Source organism: Triturus cristatus, chromosome 11 (genome assembly GCF_964204655.1).
Source record: "Triturus cristatus chromosome 11, aTriCri1.1, whole genome shotgun sequence".
In the NCBI taxonomy this organism is placed as follows: domain Eukaryota; kingdom Metazoa; phylum Chordata; class Amphibia; order Caudata; family Salamandridae; genus Triturus; species Triturus cristatus.
Genome location: NC_140594.1, coordinates 1,156,984,990 through 1,157,010,813, shown reverse-complemented (window position 1 = coordinate 1,157,010,813; position 25,824 = coordinate 1,156,984,990). Strand labels below are relative to the sequence as shown.

At 45.1% G+C, this 25,824-nt stretch overlaps 1 protein-coding gene across 1 annotated transcript in view; it reads right to left on the bottom strand.

Moving 5' to 3' along the window:
• LOC146788628 (putative cation-transporting ATPase 13A4) overlaps positions 1 to 25,824 on the bottom strand; it is a 633,494-nt gene that overhangs the window by 60,904 nt on the left and 546,766 nt on the right. The window contains exons 20-21 of the mRNA XM_085635802.1: positions 24,010 to 24,132; positions 1,812 to 1,891 (exon numbers count right to left, since the gene is read on the bottom strand). Of these exons, the coding sequence (XP_085491928.1) occupies positions 1,812 to 1,891; positions 24,010 to 24,132 (203 nt within the window). The remainder of the gene's footprint in view (positions 1 to 1,811; positions 1,892 to 24,009; positions 24,133 to 25,824) is intronic.

Genomic DNA, 25,824 nt, shown 5'->3' with positions numbered 1-25,824 from the left:
AGACTGGTGGTGCCTATGGCATCTGGAATGTGCTTCTGTTTTGAGCATTTCAAAGCTAACTGTAATCCATGGATTGATGGGGGGCAAGTACGGTTCTAGGGTCTGACACGTCATTTAGATGGTTATATGCGATACTCGACCAGAGTGTCCTCAGAGTGGGAGTTTGAGGCGAGATGGGGATGCAGGCGGCTTCATTATAGATTGGTGGCTGATGCCGGGATGTACACTCGTACAGAGATCACAGTACTGATTCAAGTGCACTCTGTACCAGACCTGAACGCAGAGGGACAGGATGGCCGTAACCTCCTGCCACGTAGAATGACCACAGAGATAAGGCTCCATTTTGAGTGGGGTGGAGGTGGGACTTCCACCAAGATTAGCAGATGGCCATCCACCCCAGCCTTGCTTCCTTCACCTCATTTAGAGACGGGTAAACACTTGGTTTGCAACCCCTGAACCCCAGTTGGCTCTTCTGGTAGAAACTATTAGCGTGTTGTCCATCCACTGAAGGAACTCCAGTGCCCGCATAAAAGGGTCAGGCACCCCTAGGCTGATTTTCAATCTGTCAGTAACTGCCTTGCATGGCCTGCCAACACAGGAAGAGCAGACATGCCCCTAGTGCAAAGGCGGAAACTTTCCTAGGTGGTTCCCAGTGTTAGGGGTTATTTCCAAAAAACAGACAATGGCAAGTGGGCTGCATGACACGCATATTTGTGGAAAGATCTCATGCCAGGTTGATGGGTGTTCTTTCTGTGATAACTCTCCACAGAGCAGGAAGCATCATATGATATACAGAGCCAAACTCCCCTGGGCTGGCAGAGGAGTCATGTGTCATACTAGCAGCTTGTGGCCTGACCCGCTGTAGTCTAAGCAACCCCCTTAGGATGGGGGACACCCGCGACTTGCAAGAAGCAATGACGCAAGAGCCTGATGCCAACGGTGTTGAAAGGTGTGCTGCAGTGCACCAACTCTAGGAGACACAGGTAGACTGCTCCAGTGACATGTGCAGAGAGGAGGCAGTACTGTCATTCTGCAGGAAGGCTGTGGTTATCACTGAGTTTGGAGTTGTCTGCTGGGTTCGCTCAGAGGGTTTGGTGGTGGGGGACTCCGCGATGAGCAGATTGTTGTGGTGAAGGCCACGCTAAACCGAGCTTTCTTCAGCATGGGCACGATGAGTCCTACTTTCTGTTGGAAGGAACTAGCCTTTCTTCACTAGATCGCATCGTGTATGACCCATCGGTGGAGATCAAGGTTCTTGACAACCCCTTACGGATTTGCCTGGGCATAAGGCTATTGTGTGCAGCGGCATGGTGGAGATTTCTAGTATTGTCTCTGGTTGAGACTTTGAGGGTTTGTGTTTGATGCTGGTGGTGCTCAGTTTGGGTTATGGATGAAGGAAGGGTGTGAAGTCACCAAAAGCCATATTGAATTATCTCCACCCGAAAGCAGCTCACAAGCCTCCGAGACCTGCTGTCCAGGGTGACGGGCTCCGGTGAGCCGCTGTGTTCCGTGTCACGTTTGGTGCATTTGCTAAAGTAAACTGAGGAACTTTATAATAAGGATCTCACACTTCCTGCTAACACTACTGCAAATACAAAGGGACACTGCTTAGGATTCAAGGCACTACACTACTGCAAATACAAAGGGACACTGCTTAGGATTCAAGGCGCTACACTGCTGCATCGGTTCCAGATGGACTTGGATTGCTCTGGACCAGTGTCATAGTTTAGTCTTGTGTGAGCAGGTCTGGAGTAGTGTATGCACAGAGATCTTAGGTCAAATACCATAATCTGTTAATATCTTAAGCTTACTCGAGTTTTTGAAATTCTTCAACCAAACTGGACTTCTGTCCAGGAGACATTCTGGCGAACACGGTCCCATTTATGAGCAACTGCAAAGACAAAGAAAAACAGGGTTAATACAGTTTCCTAGCCTATATTCATGAATATAAGCTTGTTTGGCAAAATATAGAAATGCATCTTAAATGAAGTATAAAATGAAAAGACAGAAAATCAAATAAAGAAAATTTGAAATAGTAAAAAAAGTCACTTTTTTTTTTTCCCCACTGACTTTCAGCTAGGTTTGGCCACACAAATAGCACATGCATACATACTAATTCAAAATACAGGAAAAGCTTCAAAACTATTTTCGCATTTTTACATGAATAGAATATACAAAGAGCAACAAGATAAAAATTGAGAGACATAATGACAAATTTGGGGCATCAGAAAGCGATTGCGAGGCTGAAGGAGGGGGCAGGAGTTAGATATAGCTCACAAGCAGACCGATATTCAACTATTCCTAAGCGCTGGAAATAACAGCTACTACTACTACCCACTTAGGGCTCGGTCAGTCAGTCGATAATGCTTTATTCATCTACAGTGAGCCATAAAAGTGTGTAGTAAAGACATAAATACACAAGTATAAAAACAATTCAAAACAGAAAATAAAGTAAATTAAATGGTGCATATATCAAAATTTGCAGTTAAGTTTACATTACAAAGAACAATGAACTCCTACGAGACCTGCACACTCAATATCTCTACTTCCTAATCAATAAGGCACTTTTTATAAAACGAATTCGGTCTCGGAGATCCCGAGGAGCTGTAAGAATGCAAAAGCCATCGTACGCGATCTTGTCCTGCATTCACGCAGAATTGGGAGGAGGAGGCGTCTCCCGCGCACAGCAGATACAGAGTAAAGTGCAGTGTGCTTTTTGCAGAGCTACCATCAGAGGGGCGCGGGGGGAGCGATGCAAACCACGCCCCTTGGGTGGGACAGGCCAACAGGAGGCGAAGTAATGGAAGTCCGGGCCACTCATTGGTAATAAGGTGGAGCCACAGGTCTGATGCTGGCAGAGGGCTCATAATTCAATTCCAGGAGATGATTCCAGTGGCCCTTCTAGCCACACTTGCCAGGGGCCCAGACAAACATGGTCTGTAAAACAATTCATTGTAACTACAGAGGGGATCAAATGTGCAGAGTTCTCCGGGTACGAGAAGAGCTCTGGTATCCCTAGATAATTAAAACTTTATTTTACATAAAACAACCACAGGATGTCTTGTATCATCTAGAGCGTTGACAATTAGACAATATGGGAATATGGGTCTGTAACAGTGTGCCTCAGAGTCCCTCCTTAATCCAAGCCACAGTAACTGGGGGTCGCCATCTATCATGGTCTTCTATGAAGCCGAGACCCACTTTGGTGTGACGGAAGCTTGTAGGTGCCATATGGGGCACAGCCAGAAGCCGCCTTGAAAATTTGTTTTCCACTTTCTGTGAGAAGGCACCATTGGCGTAACCCCACACTCCCGCTACGAAAGGGCCAATAGAGAGGCTCTTGTTTTTAAAAATGTGGACTCGCTCTTTTGCAGGTTTGTGCCGGTTTTGTTTTTTTGTGTTGAAATATTTTATTAGCATTTCATAAATACAATACATAAATGTCCGAGGACAAACAAAATAATACACCAATAAATGTATAGAAGATAAGTGAATTATTCCAATAAGGAATATATATCATTAAATCAAATAAAGTGATAAATGAACAAACAAATTCATTTTAGCACAAATTAAGTAATACATTAATGGATCTATGCGCAGAATCGGAATCTGAATGGGAGAATGAGCACAAAATAGAATTATTATTCCTATAACTTTCAATAAGGAGGAATAAAGAATTAAATAATTGAGGAAAAAGATCTGACAAGATGATGCAAAATGGAATAAAATGATTGAATTATTAAAATATTAAGTTATTAAAATTGTGAATTACATTGTATCATACATCAAGAGTATAAATAAAAAGATTAGATGTAGATAGAGTAACAGTATAGTAACAGTAAAATAGAATCATTTAGGATATACATTATCCCTTATGAAACGATTGTGCAATTATACGATTCAAGTTAAAAACGCCCAACTATGTCAATTATGGTATCAATCTTTACCAACACAACTGAAAGAGGAAATGAGGTGTAAAGAAATTAGTTTCCTGTAGTATTCAGTATAGGATTGACAATAGTGCTTCTTACAGAGACATCATCAGTTTGCAAAAAAGGGGTCCAGACTTGAGTAAAGAGGTCTATTTGATCATGTAAATTATAAATAACTCTTTCATATGAGGCAGTTTGAATCATGGCTACTAACCAGAATTCTTGAGATTCCCATTGTCTTAATATACATATTTTAGCTGTAGCCAATGCGGTATGTAAAAGACGGCATTGCGGTTTAGAAAAAGATTGGGATTTTCGTAAATCATGCAGAAGAAATGGTGGTCGGTGTTAACGGAAAGCATGGTGTTATGCAAAGTCTGACCTATATAAGACCAAAAGGATTGAACCACAGGGCAGGTGCAAAGAATGTGAACAATGTCACAGCCAGGTGCATCACATCTCCAGCAGTTAGAATGTGGAAGTAATCCTGCTTTGTGCTGCTTTACCGGAGACCAATGCCAATCCTGTAAAATTTTAAACAGACAAAATTTCAGTTGAGCTTCTTAGGCTCCTTTGTCTAACTTTTCCAACAAGTCTATCCATTCCTGGTCTGCATAGGAGACCGATAAACGTGTTTGCCATTTGGTACGAAGATCACTTGTAAAGGGTTGTGAAAATAAGTTTGATGTGAATAATTTGTATGAACCAGATGTAACTCCCTTATGTTTCCCCAAAGAATGTAAATAAGACACTACTGGTGAGGTTTGCAATAACCGTGGATGTGATCCCAGGATTTTATTAAGACATGTGTTGAGTTGGATATAATTCGCCACTTGATGCAATGGGAGACCAAATTCATCCGTCAATTGTGCAAAAGATTTGAGATCACCATTGTGTAAGAGCTGATCCAAAGTAAGAATGCCTACTGATATCCAATGTGGCCAGGATAGAGTTTTCCCTTTAATACGTAGACCTGTGTTGTTCTAAATTGGGGCTTTATCATGAATACGAGGATTAAATCCTAGTAAACGGTGTGCTCTCTGCCATGTTCTGCACATTGCAGCCAGTAGCGGATTATGTGAGTCAATGCGAATTGTGCCTATCCCATAAAGGACATGAAGACCCATTTCTGTGGATTACAAATGTCTTTCTACAAATACCCATTGTGGTGTTTTGGAATTTTCAGTTAACATGTGCGTTATTTGAGATAGTTATAATGCCAAAGTATAGTGCTCGATGGATGGAAGTCTCAAACCCCCTTGAGAATGATGCGCTTTCAATTTATTCATAGCTAAGCGAGGTTTCATAGATCCCCAAATAAAGGATTTTATCTTAGAGTCTATGAGGCGTGATGTGGATAAAGGAATGTGAAAAGGAAGCATCCCAAGAGTGTAAATGAAGCGTGAAAGTGTGACCATTTTAACAGCTTGAACTCTACCCCATAAAGATAATCCCATTATCTTCCATTTTTCAAAATCATGTTGCATCTGGGTAACTAAAGGGCCTAAAGTATCTCCAACCATCCCTTCTGTACCTGTATTTACCAAAATGCCCAGGTATTTTAACCGTGATTGTTGCCAATGAAAGGGAAAACCTTGTATAGCTACTTTTGTGGTTCTGTCTGATATAGGAAGTGCTTCGCACTTATCCCAATTAATTTTGTATCCGGAAAAGGAGGAGAAATCTTCAATGATTTTAAGCAATGATGGTAGAGACCGAGACAAATCAGTGACAGTAAGTAGAATGTCATCAGCATAAAGGTACATTTTCGAGTCACCCACTGGGAGAGGAATGGCTACTATATTTTCTGATTGGCAAATTGCTGCTGCTAGGGGTTCTAAAGCTAAGAGAAATAGAAGGGGAGAAAGTGGGAAACCCTGACTAGTTTCTCTGCAAATTGGAAATGAATCTGAGAAGAAACTGCCACAATTACCTTGAGCAATAGGATGTTGGTGTAGTAATCTAATTTTATCTATGAATTTGGTTCTCAAACCAAATTTCTCTAGAACTTTAAAGAGATATGGCCACTCCACTCGATCAAATAACTTTTCGGCATCAAGCGACAGCACCAAATCAACTTCCTGAAGAGATCTGGCAGAATGGAGTGTGTGCACCAGGGTGCGTAAATGATTCCTTGATGGACTGCCAGGTACGAATCCCACCTGAGTGTGATGAATTAAGGAGGGTGAGACTTTGCGAAGACGAGAAGCAAGGATGCTGGCTAAAAGTTTAATATTACTATTAAGAAGCGATATGGGGTGATAACTGCTACAGAGTAAGGGATCTTTCCCTCGTTTTGGTAGAACCGCTATTACTGCTTTATTAGAAATACACCCTAAAGAAGCTTTACTATCTGCTTCCTGAAAAGCGCATGTAGGGTATCTATTATTTTTTCACCGGACCAACGATAAAATTCTGCTGGGAAGCCATCTTCACCTGGAGCTTTATGATATGGGAGTTTAGTTATCTCTCCCTCAAGAAGCGCTCTGCCCTCTTCAGAAAGGCAAGGCAATCCCACTTCAGAGAGAAAATAGATCTTCGTGTGATCTAACTGAACTCCTGGGGTGTATAAGGATTTGTAATAAAAAGCAAATTCTTTAACAATATCTTGAGGACAAGTTAACAAATTCCCCTCAGAAGATCTTATGGCTGGTATAGCCATGGCAGCTTCCCTTTGTCGCAGTTGAGCCGCTAAGAGTCTCCCTGCCTTTTCCCCCTGTTCGTAATGCCTCCCTTTCATTTTTTGTAAAGTATATTCAGCTTTGGACGTAAAGAGATTGTTTAGTGCCATGCAGGCTTGCGCCAGTGATTTGCGATGTTGTAACGTAGGTTTTATAGTATATAATCAGGTAAATGTCTCAATATCATGTTCCAACTCCTTCTGTCGAATAGCACTTTGCCTGTTGGCCTGCGCTGCATCTTTCATGAGTGGACCCCGGATGGTAGCTTTAGCTGCAGCCCATAGGATTCTACCGGAGTCCACAGACCCATGATTATTGGAAAGATAGTATTGAAGAAGAGTTCTCAATTGTAACTTACCCTTAGGGGTTTAATGACGTTGGATATTCATCCGCCAAGGTTTACGCCCCGGCTTGGGCAATCCTGTTTGTAGGGATAAGAGGACCAGGGAATGATCAGATATTGATGATTCCAATATATGAGATTCTTGTACTAGTTGAACTACTCTCTGAGAAATAAAAAAAATAATCAAGTCCGGAAAGAGTTCCATGGGTGGAAGACATAAATGTGTACGCAATATCAGTCGATGAGAAAGACGCCAGTGATCTATCAGAAGATTATCATCAATAATGTCACTCGAAAGGGCTCTGCCCGGTGCAGTATTTTTGTCAAAAGGTCCTGTTCTATCCAAAACTGGATCTCCCGCTAGATTCCAGTCTCCTCCGATGAGAAATTGTGAAGCTTTTATCTCGGATAGTAAGCGGTTCAAATGAAGAAGAAATGATTTTTTCCACACCTGTCGAGGCATAAACAGACCCCACACAGAAATGAGAGTCTCCAATGCGTAGTTTGACGAACACATATCTTCCATCTGGGTCTTCCCATGTTTTTGATGTCGTAAGTGTAAGAGATTTGTGAATAAGAATTACCACACCACATTTACGTATGGGACATGTATCTGAAGGTCTTCCATCATATTTACTGCTGTAAAACACTTTTCCTAACCATTCTCCGCATAGTTTGCTAGATTCTAGCATATCAAGATGTGTTTCTTGAAGTAAAGCTACATCAACCTTTTTTGATTGTAAATAAGAGTACTTTTTTCGATTTTATATAATGCGTTAAACCATGAACATTCCAGGATATGACACGTAAAGGACGTGTGTTAGCCATGCATATATATATATATATATATATATATATATATATATATATATATATATATATATATATATATCAGTATTTTGTAAAGTTTTGATGAGCAAATGTAGGAGGGTAAGAGCTTTACATAAAGTTAAGAAATTTAAGATCCAATGTAAAAATTGACTTATTGATCAAAGATGTGGCAGGAAAGCAGAAGAAAATAAACAATATAGCACTTATAGAGTTTCGAATAAAACAATAGGAGTTGAAATGACAAAAGGTGAAAGAAAATTCCTAGAGAAAGGATATCAAGAGAAGCAAAGTAAAACATCTATAAAGTTAGTTTACCTCTAAACTTTTAACCGCAGGTCTGGGCTCACTAGAGCACCACCACGGGTAAGAACTACCTCAGGAGACTATAAACCTTAACTGAGACTATTTGGGAGAAATTTTAAAATGAATTAAAAGTTTGAAGACCCAAATATGTATAATATCGACATTAAATCATGCATCAAATCAACAGTACATAAATATAAGTTCAGGAAATTGAAACATGTTATGAGTATGTAACTACAGATAGTATATGTTATAACATAACGTAACATTTGATAATATAAGCTTAGATGCGGTTATATAATAAATAATACCAGCCATAAATATACAAGATAGATTACATTCAGCTGTCTAAATATTTAAAAAATAAGAGAAATATATTGATCAACCTCTTAACGTAAGGAATTTGAAAATATTTATGTAAATAGTAATGAGTATAATTATATCTGTTATGAAAGTGAACCTTATTAAAGATTATTCCTCAACGGAGGTAGATTTTAAGGATGAATGCAGTTTATCACCACCTCCACCTCCTTGCCATTTGATGGTCATCTGAAGATCTAGTACCAGTGCACACGCCCCGCGCCATCACGACGACGCACCGTACTCCACTACCTCATTGAAGGTGTCTAACTCATATCAGGCAACATTTTAAATCATAGTCCTGAGGAGGATCCCACTGTATTAGGAGCTAGGGATCGAAACGTCGACTTTACATAACACTACCACAATTTATCCACTGTGAAAAATGTATTGTGGTTTCTGTTGGTCTGAGCTTACTTGAGTTCTTTATTGTATTGTAAGCCTCCTTGTTTGCTCCCAAAGTCTTTGCCTGTCATTCCTTTCCTCTTCCCATTTCCTTGTTGTAAACTCGGTACAGGACTGTGCCCTTGTTTCATTGCCTTCGTGCACCTTTATCTCGTTTATAAAACTTTTGCTATTTTCAAAATAAATGTTCCTTTGTCCGGCTGGACACTGGAAGAATATACATAGGTCTTATCTAAGTCTCTGTGTAGACAGTTACATTATTTTTGTTTAAGCTAAGGACCTTTGTTCTTTAAAAATACGTAATTACCCGAGGTCCAAAGCTACCTTCATCGGGTTCCCTTGTTACTCATACTGCCAAATATATTGGATGTCACATCATTTTGTAACCGCTGTAAATCTTAGCCAATAAATATGTTAATAAATCTTAAATAGAATATAAATGTAGATGTAGTTATAAATACAATCTAAAGTATAATAACAGTGTATACATAAAGAATGTGGATAATACTCATCTGTGCAGAAAGCGGAGGCTATTGACCATGGAAGCATAAAAAAACCCATGTTAGCTAGTCTCTGATGTGAGGAACTTCAAGAAATTCACGAAAAAGACGTTATCAAAGATCATGGCTGTAATAAAAAAAGATAACATCAAAGCCTATTCTCCATCTGAGACAGATTTTAAAGGAGATCGGGATTTATTCCTATGGTGGTCTTGTGTGAAGGTAGATACTGTCTGTAAGGCAGAAGCTGTGTTCTCATGGGTACGGTTTGTTCGTTCAATGTCTCCGCCATGATGACTAACTTCACTGATGCTGTCATGTCGATTGTCGGGAAGCTGTTGAGAAAATGTAGAGCTTGAGATAGACTGATCAACAGGGAGTATGCTGTATGTCCATGTCCTGAAGTGAAATACTATCCAGAAAGTTTTGTAGATCTTCAGGATTATAAAAATCTTTCGATTCGCCATTTTTGGCGATACAGAAACGAGCTAGGTCAAACAAACCATATTTGATGTCCATTTTCCTTAGTTGAGGTCTCATAGATAGAAATTACTCATACAAAAATTCTCTACCTATATTGATTAAATTGTGCTCTACATCGCAGATATATAGACACCCAAGAAGCTGGCCTATTGACAAAGGCATGCCACAGTCAAACATGCAAAAAATATCAAAATGTATTAATAATCATAGCCTTTCTCCTTTCATTAGTCTCTTTCGAGAAGTCAGCGGCCATGCGGATTTCTTGACCATCGTAGATGTAGGAGCCTTGGGTGTGCGCTGCAATTAATATCTGTCGTACTTGGTCATGTCATAAAAAGCAGGCGATTAGGGGTCTTGGACGAGAATCTGGGTGTCTGTGTGGCGGGCCAACTCGATGGGCACGCTGAATTTCCAACAAAGGTTCAAAGGTAATATCAAGTAGCTTGGGAAGGACATTACAAAAGAATGTTCGAGCATTCTGGCCCTCAATATTTTCTGGGAAGCCGAAAAATTGAACATTATCCCTTCTGTTTCGATCTTCCAAGTCAACAAGCTTGCTGCGAAGAAGTAATAAGTCTTGATCCCTGCTTTGTACTGAATCAAGTCTGGCTTCTATTATAATTAACCGTTGGTCCAACCCTTCCGCTTTGGTATGAAATTGTACAATATCTGTTCTAATTGATTTGGTCTCTGTCGTGAGAGAAGAGATGTTAGCGTCCATATCTGTCAAATGAGAGCGGATTGGCGCAATTTCTTGCAAAAAGATTCAAAATTTCCACTGATAACTCGGTTGAGGCGACCAAGGATGGTTTAGATGCTGGTAAAACTGAGCCTTTCGCAAACATAATGCGTGATTGTTTGAGTACCTCTGGAAAAAGGGGTTGCTTGGAGGATTTGTTTCCGTTCTTGTGATTAGACATTCGTGAAGCGAGAACGTAGTTAGTAGACCAAAGAATTACTTACGCCTAAGTTTTTCAATAATGCAGCAAGAATTCAGTCACATGAAAGAGCGGTTATCTCTCAGATGTGTTTAATCACAGCACTTCCCTGTAACACTATCCTTATGCAACGTTGAGACTTTGTATTTTGTCACATTCTATTGATGAGGCTATGATAAAAACAGGCGTATCAGGTCATAGATAACTATTTTGTCCTTTATTACGCTGTATGAGGTGTTCTGAAAAAGTCTCTTGAAAATTCACTGTAAGGTTGAGAGGATATCTGGAACACTCGACACTTGGCATGTAATATGTCGCTGAAATTCCCCTTCACACCAGGGATGTTGATATCAGCATGTAAGCTCACCAAGGTACAGGTATCAGCAGTTAGGGAAGTTGTCAGACCTTTATTATATGGTATACATGGTCATGAAAGGTGTCTTGAAGATTCACTGCAAGGCGGACAGGATTACTTGAAATATTTGGCGCGTAAAGTGTCTCAGAAATCTCCTTCACACACCACACTTCAAAAGCTGTTTAAACAATATCAGCATACAAACGTAGCAGTTCATATTGATCAGCAGGGAGGGAAGTATTCCGCCCTTCAGTGTGTTGTACAGGACCTCATGAAGGCCACTTGAAGATGCAGTGCAAGGCTGACAGAATGCTCAAAACACTTGGTACTTGACGCTTGGCGCGTAATGCGTCACAGAAAGTTTCACCTCACGTTATTATGCAGTTATTAGAAAAATAGCGACATGAAACTAGAAGAAATAACTCCGTTCAAGATGTATAATGACCACAATCAAACATCAGGGGAAGACTGTAAGCGTACTATAACGAGGAGCTCCAGTCATGCAGTCTTTATACTGAGGTAACAGGAATAATGACGGAAAGCGTTATTCTCTAATTCTCCACTTATAGAGGTTTCCAAATGGTAGTTAAAGAATTTTGTAAGAGGCGCCGACAGTTCTTACCATTTCAGAAGAACCGGAGCCCGGAAGTGTGTTTTCTCCTCAAGACCGGAATGCGCGATGCCAGAGTTCCCTCGTGAAGGCAGCAGCCGCGGAGCACCAGCCACGCAAGAGCCGGGGCTTTACTGCGTCAAAGGGCCGAATGCACGCTTGCCAGTTCAGGGTATCCTTGAACAAAAGCGAACCTTAAAAAGAGCCCATTTGGTCCTGAAATTCGGACCGGTTATAGCCGCCTCGTTTGGGTCTGCAAGATCGTCACTGTCGTAGTCTCGGCAGTGCTGCGGAGAGCACCGCCTCCGTCAGGAGTTCATGCCGAAGCGGAGCTCCTCGTTCAGGCGGCCATCTTCCTGCGTGGCCGGACCACGCCCCCTGTGCCCAAGTTTAGCAAATCGAAAAAAGGCCTTAAAAGATCTCTGAAACTGTAGGACTCTAATTTGCATGAAAAACTTCCAAAATAAAAGCAGAGTCAAACAGGATTCTGAAGTAAGTGAAATTCAGGACTGGAATCCTCTCTGCCCCGGACAGCCCAAAGATCGGTGATTTCGAGAGCCTAAATCCACACTTCATTGTAAATGACTTTGCTGGGTTTGTCTTAAGGCCCAGTTCATCCATAAAGACTTTAAAGGCACCGGGTGGATCTGTAACCCATTGGCAGAACTGGCTATGAATACCGTCATCCGCGTACAACAGTACTGGTGCCAAACGGTAGTCAACCTTGGGGAGATCTTCACTTCTATAACCAGATACTCTTCTAGGTCATTAGTGTATAAAAGGAAGAGAAAGGGGGCCAGTACACAACCTTGGCAGACCCCAAAAACAGAGTTAATTTTGGGTGAGACTGAATAGGATCTTGGTTTAGGTGTGTGCACGCAACTTGCGCAGTAAATCAACCACAGCTCAAGTGCACGCAACCTGCAAAGTAAATCAACCACAGCTCGTGTGCATGCAACCTACCAAGTAAATCAACCATAGCTCTAGTGTGCATGAAATCTGTGCAGTAAATCAACCACAGCTCGTGTGTACATGCAACCTGCAAAGTAAATCAACCACAGCTCTTGGGTGCATGCAACCTGCAAACTAAATCAACCACAGCTCATGTGCCTGCAACATGCAAAGTAAATCAACCACAGCTCTTGTGTGCATGCAACCTGGAAGTAAATCAACCACAGCTCTTGTGTGCATGCAACCTGGAAGTAAATCAACCACAGCTCGTGTGCATGCAACCTACAAAGTAAATCAACCATAGCTCTAGTGTGCATGAAATCTGTGCAGTAAATCAACCACAGCTCGTGTGCATGCAATCTGCAAAGTAAATCACCCACAGCTCGTGTGCATGCAACCTGCAAACTAAATCAACCACAGCTCATGTGCCTGCAACATGCAAAGTAAATCAACCACAGCTCTTGTGTGCATGCATCCTGAGAAGTAAATGAACCACAGCTCGTGTGCATGCAGCCTGTGAAGTGAGTCAACCACAGCTCTTGCGTGAATGCAACCTGCAAAGTAAATCAACCACAGCTCTTGTGTGCATGCAACCTGCGAAGTAAACCACCCACAGCTCGTGTGCATGCAACCTGTGAAGTAAATCACCCACAGCTCGTGTGCATGCAACCTGTGAAGTAAGTCAACCACAGCTCTTGTGTGAATGCAACCTGGGAAGTAAATCAACCACAGTTTTTGTGTGCAGGCAACCTAATTAAACAAACCACTGCTCTTGTGTGCATGGAACCTGAGAAGTAAATCAACCACAGCTCTTGTGTACATGCAACCTGCGAAGTAGATCAATCACAGCTCGTGTGCATGCAACCTGAGAAGTAATTCAACCACAGCTCTGCTGTGCATGCAGTCTGGGAAGTAAACCTGCATAATAAATCAACCACAGATCTTGTGTGCAAGCAACCTGCGCAGTGAATCAACCACAGCTCTTGTCTGCATGCGACCTGTGAAGTAAAATCAACCACAGTTTGTGTGCATGCAACCTGCACAGTAATTTAACATGAGTTCTTGTGTGCATGCAACCTAAGAAGGACCTCAACCACAGATCGTTTGTATGCAACCTGCACAATAAATTAACCACAGCTCTTGTGTGCATGCATCCTGAGAAGTAAATCAACCACAGCTCGTGTGCATGCAGCCTGTGAAGTGAGTCAACCACAGCTCTTGCGTGAATGCAACCTGCGAAGTAAATCAACCACAGTTCTTGTGTGCATGCAACCTGCAAAGTAAATCAACCACAGCTCTTGTGTGCATGCAACCTGCGAAGTAAATCACCCACAGCTAGTGTGCATGCAACCTGTGAAGTAAATCACCCACAGCTCGTGTGCATGCAACCTGTGAAGTAAATCACCCACAGCTCGTGTGCATGCAACCTGTGAAGTAAGTCAACCACAGCTCTTGTGTGAATGCAACCTGGGAAGTAAATCAACCACAGTTCTTGTGTGCATGCAACCTGCAAAGTAAATCAACTACAGCTCGTGTGCATGCAACCTGAGAGGTAAATCTACCACAGCTCTTGTGTGAATGCAACCCGCGAAGTATATCGACCACAGCTTGTGTGCATGGAACCTTCGAAGCAATTCAACCGCAGCTGTTGTGTGCATGCAACCTGCACAGTAAATTAACCACAGCTCTTATGTGTATACAACCTTAGAAGAAAATCAACCACAGCTCTATCTATTCTAATTTCTTCCATGATGAACAGACATTGGACTGTTGGACGGTGTCAAATGCACACGTTGGGTCCATAAGGACCAGGCGTATGCCACCCTTTTTTGCCTTAACATATTTTTGCATAATGAGAATGGAGGTTGGGACTCTGCTCCACAGTGCCTAGCTCTGGGCGAAACCCAAACTGCGTGTCAGAAAGACCCCGCTTTTCAGGAAACCGCTTCAAGATCATAATGAATTTCTTACCCCAAAACAGCGGTCTGTGTTGTGTTGCTAGGGTCACAAATCTTAGACAGATGTGCCACCCGAGCGTCCACAGGGATAACGGCGTCTATCTGCAGCCTCTCATAGATTGAGACAAAGGGAACGTTTACAGCTTCCCAGAAGGCACAGGGATCATGAAGGTTGCTGGCAGCCAGAGGTCTTCGCAGGCCTTGGTCCTAATGTCTGCCTTTCTGGTTGCAATCGCCGCTGTACAGTGGCGGCCGCTAAGGCAGAGGAGCGTCGCCCCACTGCTTTAAGAGCAGTGCAGCGCAAATATAAAATGATAACCTCTTTATCATTTTATTTTTCACTACGGGCTGGGTTAGAACAGGGATGGGCTGGGGTTACAAGGGAGGGAGGAGTGGTTTGCACACTCCAAGTGCGCCTGACTGCTAGGCTGGCCCCCTTGGTCATGCGCAATTTGCATGATCTCCACCAGCCTGTAATGCACAACCTGGTGAGGAACATGCCCAGCCTCCCCGGCATTGCAGCATTGTGATTAGCTTAGGTGAGGGAGCCTGTGTGCTTCCGGCTTCCTTCCGCTACCGAAACAGAGAAGACAGCGTGTGAAGGGACGAAGGGGAGGAACGACGGCTGGCAAAAGTTAAGTGTTTTTTATTTTTATTTTGCCCCTCCCCTCACCCAGCTACCCCCGTTTCCTACCAGCCACCACTGCTACTTTGTAGGAATTCTTGGCCTGAGAGGTTTCAGGCTTATCCCAGGGACGTTTCCTAAGGGCCGTCTTTAGACGTTCATGGGCATTAGGGCAGCCTTGATTATACAAGCTTGGGCTAGTTCGATCAACAGGTTTACTCTTGGTTCTTTGTTGCAATGTACGCGCTCAAGACGGTGAATGCCTGGATAATGTCCCCGGGGGAGCCAGTTTGCTTTAAAGTGGAGTTAATTCTTGCCTAGTTATTTGCCACTAAATCTCTCGTGAATAGACCCCGGTCAACCTGGTTCCACTTAATTTGCATTCCCCTGTTCCGTGTGTATTCGATGTTGCTGTGTGTGACCTGAGCGTCTTTATTAACAAGGTCTATAGGCAATCGCAGGGGAAGCGGGTTATGTTCGCTTACGCAACTTGTAACCACCTCAAAAGTTTCAAAAATAGGTACTACGTCCATAAAAAATCACCTGGTCAATTGTAGTGCAAGGACCTGTACCAGCAAAGGGTGGGACTGGATCTGTGTTCAGGGAGATGCAATCGTGAACGAAAACCAAACTTCTGCATGTGTTTGAGGCGCCCCAGGGACCGCAGCTCATCGTGATTTTAGGAGCACAGGTTAGGGTTAAAATCCCCTACCCACAATCAACATTTCCTTGTTTTTTCTGCTCTCTTTACTTAAATGACCTTCTAATTCATCAACATCTTTTATCACGAAAGAATCAACAATATTGAAGTAAAAATGAATCAATAAAATATCAAACGGTTTCTGAAGTTTAACATTTGATAATAAGGTGTGCAGTACAGACCCCAAAGAGTCCGGCCAACGAGATTAAAGAAAACTAACATTGTCACACCACCCATGGCCCTTCCTGAAGCTGATGGAACAGCAAGACGTCTGAAGGGGTGTGGGAACGCGCCTCTTTTGACATGGTTAGACCCCACTTTTTGCCTGATGCGATTTTGAATGAAATTTCACTGGGTCTCTGCTAACCAGGTTCCCAGCGCCAGATCTCTTTCCTAAAACTGCGATTGGCTCAAATTCAGCCACCCCTGCGAGTCCCTAGTAAATGGTTCCCCTGGTACCTGGGACATTAGGGCTGAAGCGTGTCCACTGGGGCTGCAGCACACATTGTGCCACCCTAGGGATGCGTCACCAAACCAGCCCTACTCCCTTCGTTTGCTCGTCCAATAGTTCTCTTTCCATCTATCGGTTCTCCCTCTCCCTCCCTCCCTCTCTTTCTCTCTCTCTCTCTCTCTCCCTTTCCCTCCCTCCCTTTGCCTGCTGTAGTTAACCTCATGGAGCTGGGGAAAGTGACAGATCCTATAAAAAACAGGGGAATGATTCTGTTCAGGGATACAGAGGTAGGAATCCAAACTTATATGCAAAAACATGAAACCTCCGACACCATAAATTCAAATTTTAATTATAGTCCAGGTGAATTTATTATTTTTCCCTGGATTGTAACTTAATACATTCAAACACTTTATGAAATTGTTTTCCTCCAAGACATGAGAGCCCTGTGTGGGTCTTAATAGAGAATACCTTTCTTACCTAAATTCTTCTATAAATTGTATACCAAAAACATAATCAATACATAAATAGCAAATTTACAACAGACACACATATGTACAATTTACAGACATAAAACATGTTTTTGCTATTTACAAACATAGCTTATTCAATTCAGAAAAAGTCAAAGCCACACTCCTATCTAAATAGACGTTACAGGGACTTTTATCATTGATGTCCTCACGATGTGTCGATATCGCAGGTCAAAAAAGGAGGGTCGCACTACGAACGAGAACCTAGTAAAGTGCCATACGCCGTGGGCTCTAAAATGTCTGAATCCGGGACCAACTTTACTGCTAGGATCTTTTTGCAATCCTCTCTAGAGGGTATTACCAACACATTTCGGCCTTCTAGCTTCCACCTCTTATGACGAAGGTCTTCATCAGGGTGGAATTTTATCAAAAGGAATCTTTAGAATAGGAGCACTTGTGGTACCTATGTGATTAAGAGAGGGGAGAGAAAGAAAGGGAAAAAGACCAGTGAAACTCTCTAGTTTAATGTACTATTTACAAACTCATGTACCTCATAGAGAACGTATTACACCCCAAGTCTGCAATTTTCTAATCAGCTTGAACCTTCTTTATGCCACGATTGGACCGACACACAGCCTAAAACATGATGTATGTGTCTTATTACTGGGGATTATATCGCAATGTTGGAAAAATATACCAGCCCCCATGAGGTAAAATGGTGGCGCGGGGAATGCTAGCCTTTTATTTTTTAAAAGAGAAAAAAGGAAAGAGGGTACAAGGTGCATATGGTGACACCGGGGTGGTTTAACTAGTACAACTGGTCGAGATACCAAGCAGCGTCATTTTGCAGAAGGTACCCACAAATGGGTGAACAGCCTGCATGCTCATGGAGGGTGCTCCCACAGAGAGCGGAAGACGGGAGAGAAATCAATCGCGTGATTAGAAAAACACACAAACACTCTCACATGTACCTGTGGACGCCAGCACCCTGTGCGTGTGAGCACTGCCTGGCATCTTCTTGGTTCGAGGAAGAACAAGGCTTCTGGAACTCTATTAAAGAGCAAACGCGGTGCTACTTGTGTAGGCACTCGCGGAGGCGAACAGAGACGCTGTTTGTCAGTGTGAGCGGGAGCCACTGTTCCTGGGCATTATTAACGCGGCGCACTCAATTTCTTAAAAGGTGATTTTCCGTACCTTTACGGTCATGGAAATGAATCGGGGAAAGGGACATGTAATGTTGTTGGGTGCCAGGCTGTATGTTACTTTCCCCCACAGACTCTCAGGAAGCGTTCTGCTGCAAAAAGGAACCTTTATTACACTATATAAGTTACCTACAGAGAGAGCGCCGGGCAACACGCTCCGATCGCGTCTCTCGCTCGCGCGCTATACTTCGCGCATGCGCAGTAGTGTCCAAACGGTCGCTACGCACATCTACATCATTACGTAGTGCGCGCGTCCACTAGACCGCGACACTACATATCTCCCCCTTTTCATATCACACACAAGGTCCTCGACCCGGAGGTCAGTCCATTTCAAAGTCTCTGAACCTGGATGGTCTCACCACTGCTCTTCCCCCCCGGGTGTGTCTTACCGGAGTGGAATGTCCTTCTCGGCTTCCCTCTGCGACCGGGCCTCCGTCGGTACCTTTCGGAGAGCCCTGGCTCTCCCTCTCTTTTACCTCGCCCTCTTCTCTAGTGGTCTCCCCCAAGGGTCTTCTCCCTGAGTTGTCTCTCTCTCTCTCTTGCTCACCGCTCGTGTCCTCTCCATGGCCTCCCTCGGATGACTCTGTGTCCATTATCGGCCCTTCTGCCGGGGTTTCCCCTTCCATGCACTCTCGGGGCCACTGTAAGATCTTATTGCATTTGGCCATGCGCTCGTGTGACCACACGTTACCGTCACTGAGTAGTGCCGCCCGGTCATACACTTCTTCTACTCTGAGGGGTGGTGAGTACTTGCTTTCACCTTTCCGCTTAAGGACTGCCAGCTTCACTCTGACCCACTCCCCTTTTTCCAACGCTGTTTCTTTTGTCCTCTTGTGGCTGTTGTAGTGTTCCGTATAGATGCGCTGTGCCTTCTGCAGGTTGTGCTGCACCACCGCTGGAGACCATTTGCTGGTGATGGTCTTCTCCTGCCACGCCACATTGTCTCTGGTAAAGGGTTGTCGTCCCCGTAAGATCTGGAAGGGACTATACCCCGTACCGGTGGGGGTGATGCGGTACGCCCATATCGTGCTGAGCACCTCTTTCTCCCAGTCTTTGCCTCTTGTGATGGCCGCCTGTATGGAGCCCATCAGCACCCTGTTGAACCTCTCTACTTGTCCATTGCTGGATGGGTGGTATATTGAGGTGTGTTTGAGTATTATGCCGTTCCTGTTCGCAAACGTGACCCACTTGTCGGAGATGAACTGGGGGCCATTGTCGCTGATAACGCTCCTGGGTATGCCTTCCCGGAGGAACAACGCCTTGAGGAAGCGTAGTATCTCGTCCGTGTCCATGATCTCATTGATGTGCACTTCTGGCCATTTCGAGTATTTATCCACTAGTACACATAGATATTTGGGGATCCCCTGGTCGTCCAGTATCGGTCCCAGGATGTCCACTGCTACCTCTTCCCACGGGTTGCTGGGGTTTGTGAATTTCCCTAAGGGTGGTCTCATTGGTTTGAGTGTCTTGTCCGCCCCTAGGCACTGCGCACAGTCCTTCACGTGCCTCTCTACCTGCGTGTCCATCCCTGGCCAACTGTAAGTTTGTTTTGTCCTGGCCTTTGTCTTCACTATTCCCAGGTGGCCTTCGTGAAGTATGGCTAGCAGGGTGGGTACGATGTTCTCCGGTGGCACCACCCTGTCACCCCTGTAGACAAACACTCCGTCGTTGCCCACCGACAGCTCTTCTCTGACCTCGTAAAACTGCCTGATTTTTGATCTTTGTCTCCTTCTGTCCGGCCATCCCCGCACGATGTACGTCTTGACGTCCTCCATGTCCTCATCCGCCTCATACGCGTTCTTCCATTCCTGCCTGCTGATGGCTTTTTCCGGATCGTCCGTCAGAGCCACCATCTCGTCGTCGTCTTCCCTGTCGTCGGAGGCGCTGTCCATCGCAGATGCCCTGCTGAGGTAGTCCGCTATTTTGTTTCTGGAGCCCGGGATGTACTCCACGTCGTACCTGTACTCCAGGAGTTTCAGTGTCATTTTCGCAATCCGGGGCGTGGCACTGGCATGGCCATCTGATGTCAGTACTTTCATGAGAGGCTTGTGATCTGTCTTCACCTGGAATCTGGTTCCCCACAGGAACTGACGATACTTCGCCATGGCCCACACTACCGCTAGCATTTCTTTCTCTATCACGCTGAACTTTTGTTCCGATGCTGTCAGCGTCCGGGACGCGAAGCTGATAGTCTCCGTGCCGCCTTCTGGTCTCTCCTGCATGAGCACCGCTCCCAGCCACTTTTCACTCGCGTCCGTCATCAATATTGACCGCCCCTGGGGATCGAATCCTTGCAACGGGATCGCTCCGCCAATTTCCCGTTTCACTGTGTCGAACTCCTCTTGCGTCTCCTCCGTCCATATGAACGCCGTCTTGTCCCTCGTGAGTTGCCTCATGTGGTGGGTTTTTGTGGCAAAGTGGTGGACGAATTTACTGTAGTACTCTGCCATCCCTAGAAACGACCGTACTTCTTCCTTGGAGGTGGGCGGCGGTGCTTCGCAGATGGCTTTTACGTTCCCTCTCTTCGGCGTTATTCCTTGCGCCCCGATCTCGTGTCCCAGGTAGGTGACTGATGTCATTCCAAAATGACACTTCTCCCACTCTGCTGTTAGGCCCTTCTCTTCCAGGATCTTCAATACTGCCGACAGTTTCCTGTCATGGTCCTCCAGCTCCGTCCCCATCACTAGGATGTCGTCCTGAAAGTATTGCACTCCCTCAATGTCTTTGAATAGGCGGGCCATTAGCTTCTGGAACACCGCCGCTGCCGAGGCGAGACCAAAGGGCATGCGGCAGAATTGGTAGCAGCCGAACGGTGTGATGAACGATGTCAATTTTTTGCTTGTCGGATGTAGTGCTACCTGGTGGTATGCCGATTGCAAGTCTATGGTGGAGAACCATTTCACTCCTTTCGTGCGGGCCAACATTTCCTCAATGCGTGGCAAGGGGAACCTTTCCACCACTATGCACTTGTTCAACTCCCTGAGGTCCACACAGAGGCGCACTTTGCCTGACGGTTTCATGGCCACCACCAATGGTGCCAACCACTCCGCGCTGTCAATGGGCTCAATGATTCCCCCTTCTTCCAATCGGAGGAGCTCCTGTTGCACCGCCTCCCTTACCGCAATCGGGATGTTCCGTACCTTGTGCGCTACCGGCCGGGCGTTTTCTTTGAGGACGATTTTGTGGGAGAACTTCTCCAGTCTCCCAATCTTCCCGCCGAAGACCTTCGGGTGCCCGCTCCGCCATTTTTCTGCCGTCGACTCCTCTCCGTCCAGAGTCACCATCACCTGGGTGTCCCCTCCTGGGTTCAGCTGTATTCCCAACACTCCTTGGTCCATCCAGCCCAGGACTGACGGTCCCTTCTCCGCGACGTACAGCTTGCAGAGCGCACTCCGCTCCTTGAACTGGAACTTCATAGTCTTGAACCCTACCATCGGGATTGGGTCCCCTGTGTAAGTAACAGGTCGAATGTCGGGGGGTTCTAGTCGCGCGCCCCACGTGGGTCTGAACCTCTCGTTCCATACTGAACGTTGAATGATCGTGTAAGGAGATCCTGAGTCCGCCACGATGGTGATGGGTATGCCTCCTATGATCATGTCGCACTGGGGTTTGCGCATTCTTCTCCCCTCTATGCCCAGTACCTGGTCTTCAATACACAGGACTTCTTCGTCTTCTTCGCGGTCTTCTGCGTCTTCCCCCTCGTCCTGTGCCACGAACTTCACCGCCTGCTGTCTTCCTTTTCTGCGGCATACCTTTTCGTAATGGCCAACTAGGCCGCAGAACGCACACTTGGCTCTGAACGCGGGGCACCGTTTGTCGTGCGCTGCATGGTTCGAGCTGCCACACCTGTAGCATTTCATGGCATCGCCTTTCCCTTGTTTCCATGCCGGTCCGGGTCTTGGTTTCCCTGTGGCCGCTCCTCTGTACTCCCCCGTCGTTTGTTTCCCCCGCGTCTGGTGGTCCGCGTCGTCTACCTTGTTGACTGTGAGTCTGGGGGCCGGTTCTCTCTTGGCTGCTTCCGCACATCGTTTTGTTAGCTCCGCTCTCTTCACTATGGCGATCACTTCGTTCAGCGTCGCATCGCCATTCGCCCATAGTTTGTCCTGTACTGACTTGCTTGTCGTGTGCATGACGATCTGGTCCTTGATGAATTCGTCCTGCAGTCCGCCATACCTGCACGTCATCGCCAGCTTCCGCAGCGCCGCCACGTAGTCATCTACGGATTCCCCCGCTTCTTGCTTCCTCTGCTGGAAGTTATAGCGGTCGATGGAGGTGCACACTGCCGGTCGATAGTGGTTGTCCAAATCTTCTATGGCATGGGTGAACACGTCTGTGTCCCCTACAGGTCTGGTGGTTGGTGTGAGATTTTGAAACACTCGTATCCCTTCTGGTCCTAGGTTGTGTAGGAGTATCCTCTTCCTCCTGGCACTAGAGAACGCCTCCTCGTTCTCATCTTCTAGCGCTTCCAGGTAGTTTTTGAAGTACTCCCTCCAGTCTTCCCACTTCATTATGGGTTCTCCCGGGCGTGGTAGGAAGGGTATCGGCGTCGTCAGAGTCGATGACTGTGCACTCATTTTGGCGTCCACTTGCTTCCTTGGGCTACCTGGTGCGTCCGTCCCCGCTCCCCTGCTTCGGGTACCTGGGACTGCGTTCGAGCTGGCTGCTCCGTCGTCCCCTGACTCCGCCAGGATCTCCTCTGCGGTTCCGCTGTCCGCCTGCGATATCCTCTACCTCGTGGCTGGCTCCTCCGTTGCCCACGTGCCACTCCCCGGCTTCTATCTGCCTCTGCCGCGCTCTCCCGGTTTGTAGGTGTCTGCCCTTGGTCCTTCCGGTCTTCTTACCGCGTAGGGTGGTATCTCCCCTGGTGGGCTTCTTCTCTGCTGCAGGTTGGGGGGCACCTTCCACCTGTTGCACCTAGGGTTCTTCTCATCCCACCCTCGTCGCCACTGTAATGTTGTTGGGTGCCAGGCTGTATGTTACTTTCCCCCACAGACTCTCAGGAAGCGTTCTGCTGCAAAAAGGAACCTTTATTACACTATATAAGTTACCTACAGAGAGAGCGCCGGGCAACACGCTCCGATCGCGTCTCTCGCTCGCGCGCTATACTTCGCGCATGCGCAGTAGCGTCCAAACGGTCGCTACGCACATCTACATCATTACGTAGTGCGCGCGTCCACTAGACCGCGACACTACAGGACAGAGGCACCAGAAGCAGCCCTTGGCTTTCGCATCCGGCCTCCAAGAGCACCAGCCCATGGGTGAAATGCCTGGTGGAATTAAAGACTTGTCCAGCCCCGAGACTGCTCCATTCAGCATTTCTGCTCCTGGATTCTGCCAGGGATTCGACATTCAACAGAAAGAGTGCTCCATCACCAGAGAAGTGTGGGCTTCGGGCGGGGGACCTTCACTCGTCCCATGATGCAGGGCTGACCTCAGGAGGTGCAGACTATAAACTACTGAATACTCAATAAATAATTTAGTTTTGAAGCTTGACTTTACTGCCTTTCTATCTTCCAGACTCTAGAATGGCTTGCCTCAAGTCAAGAGAAGGCACGTCACGAGTCATGGCCTCAATATACCAACATGTAGCAGGCCTTCCGGCACAAACCCCATGGTTAGGTCATGAAAGAGTGCTTGTCACCGAAAGGCAAGCTCATTCTTTGCATTTATGAACTCCACCACTTTTTTGTAACCAGGGCCACCTTCATAGCCCAAAATAATGGAAGATTCTCCTCCCTACCTAACCATCACCTTAGGAAGCTAGAATGGAATATGGTATTTGTTTTTTTACACTTTTATAATTTGTATGATTTTTGCAGGTCATACTAAACAATAAGTTGTAAATAGACTTTTTGATCTTTGAAAGTATCAAGTTAATAGACATCGAAGTAGTTTGCGGCAAGGCTCCGCCTACCTTCGGAAGAAGGGTCTTGAAATGCTGCAGGATGACCTGGTAGGACTTCCCATTCATGGCAAAGTGGTAGTAGTTCCGCTCGTCCAGTGGACCGGAGAGATCGACAAAGCTGGCGTAGTTGTCCTAAAGGAAAGGTAGAGGTTACTTCCAGGTTATACAGTTCACACAACCACTTGCCTAATACGTTTGACCTACTTGTATTTAGAGTGACTCTTCAAACCCCCAGGTGAAGGAGGTGCTGGTGGAACCCTTGGATTTAGAAGACAGAATCTTCATTGCTACAAATGTTTATGAAAGTAATGCCCATGCGCCACCTCCCTGGGGGGATTAGCATATTAGTTATTGACAGTCATCAGCTTGGACACTGCCTTCCTTTGTACCTTCTGCAGGACATCCCTGCACCACATGGACCCCAGCCTGGGTTTACCCGATCTTCGCTCTTACACTTTCTTTCTCTATTTTTGGTTTGCGTAGTACGTTAAAGTGGTGCTTGATGGAAGTGAGAGGTCATAATCTGGGGGTGGCGAAGAGACTATGTCGGGTTTTGTGGCTGAATATTGTCCATTAAATGCCATTCTACAAAATTGAACAGCAAGATGTTTTAAAAAAATCTTAGATTTGCTATTATCTCTTGTGCCAGATCCCAGACTTGTACGACATTTGGCGGAACCCCAACACATTTAGAGTTTCATTTAGCAGAAGCATTAGGGACAGAGAATTTAGACTTTGATTTGGAGTCGTCCCTTCTGGGAGTCAGCTTTCTATTGAACCTAATCATGGGGGGACCTAGTGAATCCTCCGAGTACAGATCTTATTTATATCTTGATCACAAGTGGTAATAAGGTATTACCAGTGGTGAGTGAATGCATGTTACAGCAAACGAACTAGGTCTACAAAGAATTATTCAGGACACAGGATGTATTTCTAACGTGCTGAAGGTAGTTCTAGATACAAGGTCCTGTATTACACTTCGGATTATCAGGTTATTCTATGCATTTATTATATTCACCTTTAAGAATTTATAGAGGTTTCAGCAACCACAAAGAGTGGGCTATACAGAGATTGTCAGAAGGTATATCAGATGCCATAGTAGAAATAGTGTATTGTAATATTCGCCCAAAAACAAATTATTTATTTCCAGGTATGTCTATCAAAGCCTACGCATTGGTGGTTGAGTACAGCAATACGTGCAGACGAGGTGAAGATAAGTCTGTGTATTTGTTTCTCTCTCTCTTGTCCCATTCCCCTTGTCCCCGCTCTGCTGCTGACCACCAAAGAGATCCTTTTCATGGTTTTGAGCAAGATCAGGGAAATGTGGATTCTAGCCTCATTGAGGAATCCGGTTTGCCATTTTAGTGTAACCTGGACAAAGGATCCCGGAGTCAGGGGTGGATTTGGAATTATTGTCGGGTCCTCCAACAGAAAAGCAGGTGTAGCGGGCATCCCCCCAAATGTCAAGAAGCGTGATTTATCTCTGCATCTACCCTGTGGAGCCCATAATAATGTCTATCAACCTTACCTTCTCACGTCCTTTCATTGGTCTCTTGCCATCTGACCCGAACACAGTACAAACTGTGATCAACATTTGTCAAACCTTCATGCCCGCTGCCTGATCTATCTCAAAAAGCAAACTTTCTCAAAATCACCTTCTCGCTTTTCCAAACTAAATGCATCATAAACTCACACTAGAGCAGCATACCACATTTTTGACCAATTCAAATTTGCTTTAGACACACAATGTCTAAAATTGCACGGAAAAAGACAACTATTCAGCGAAGACCATCGCTGAAACAAAAACAGAAGTGAAGTCTTGCT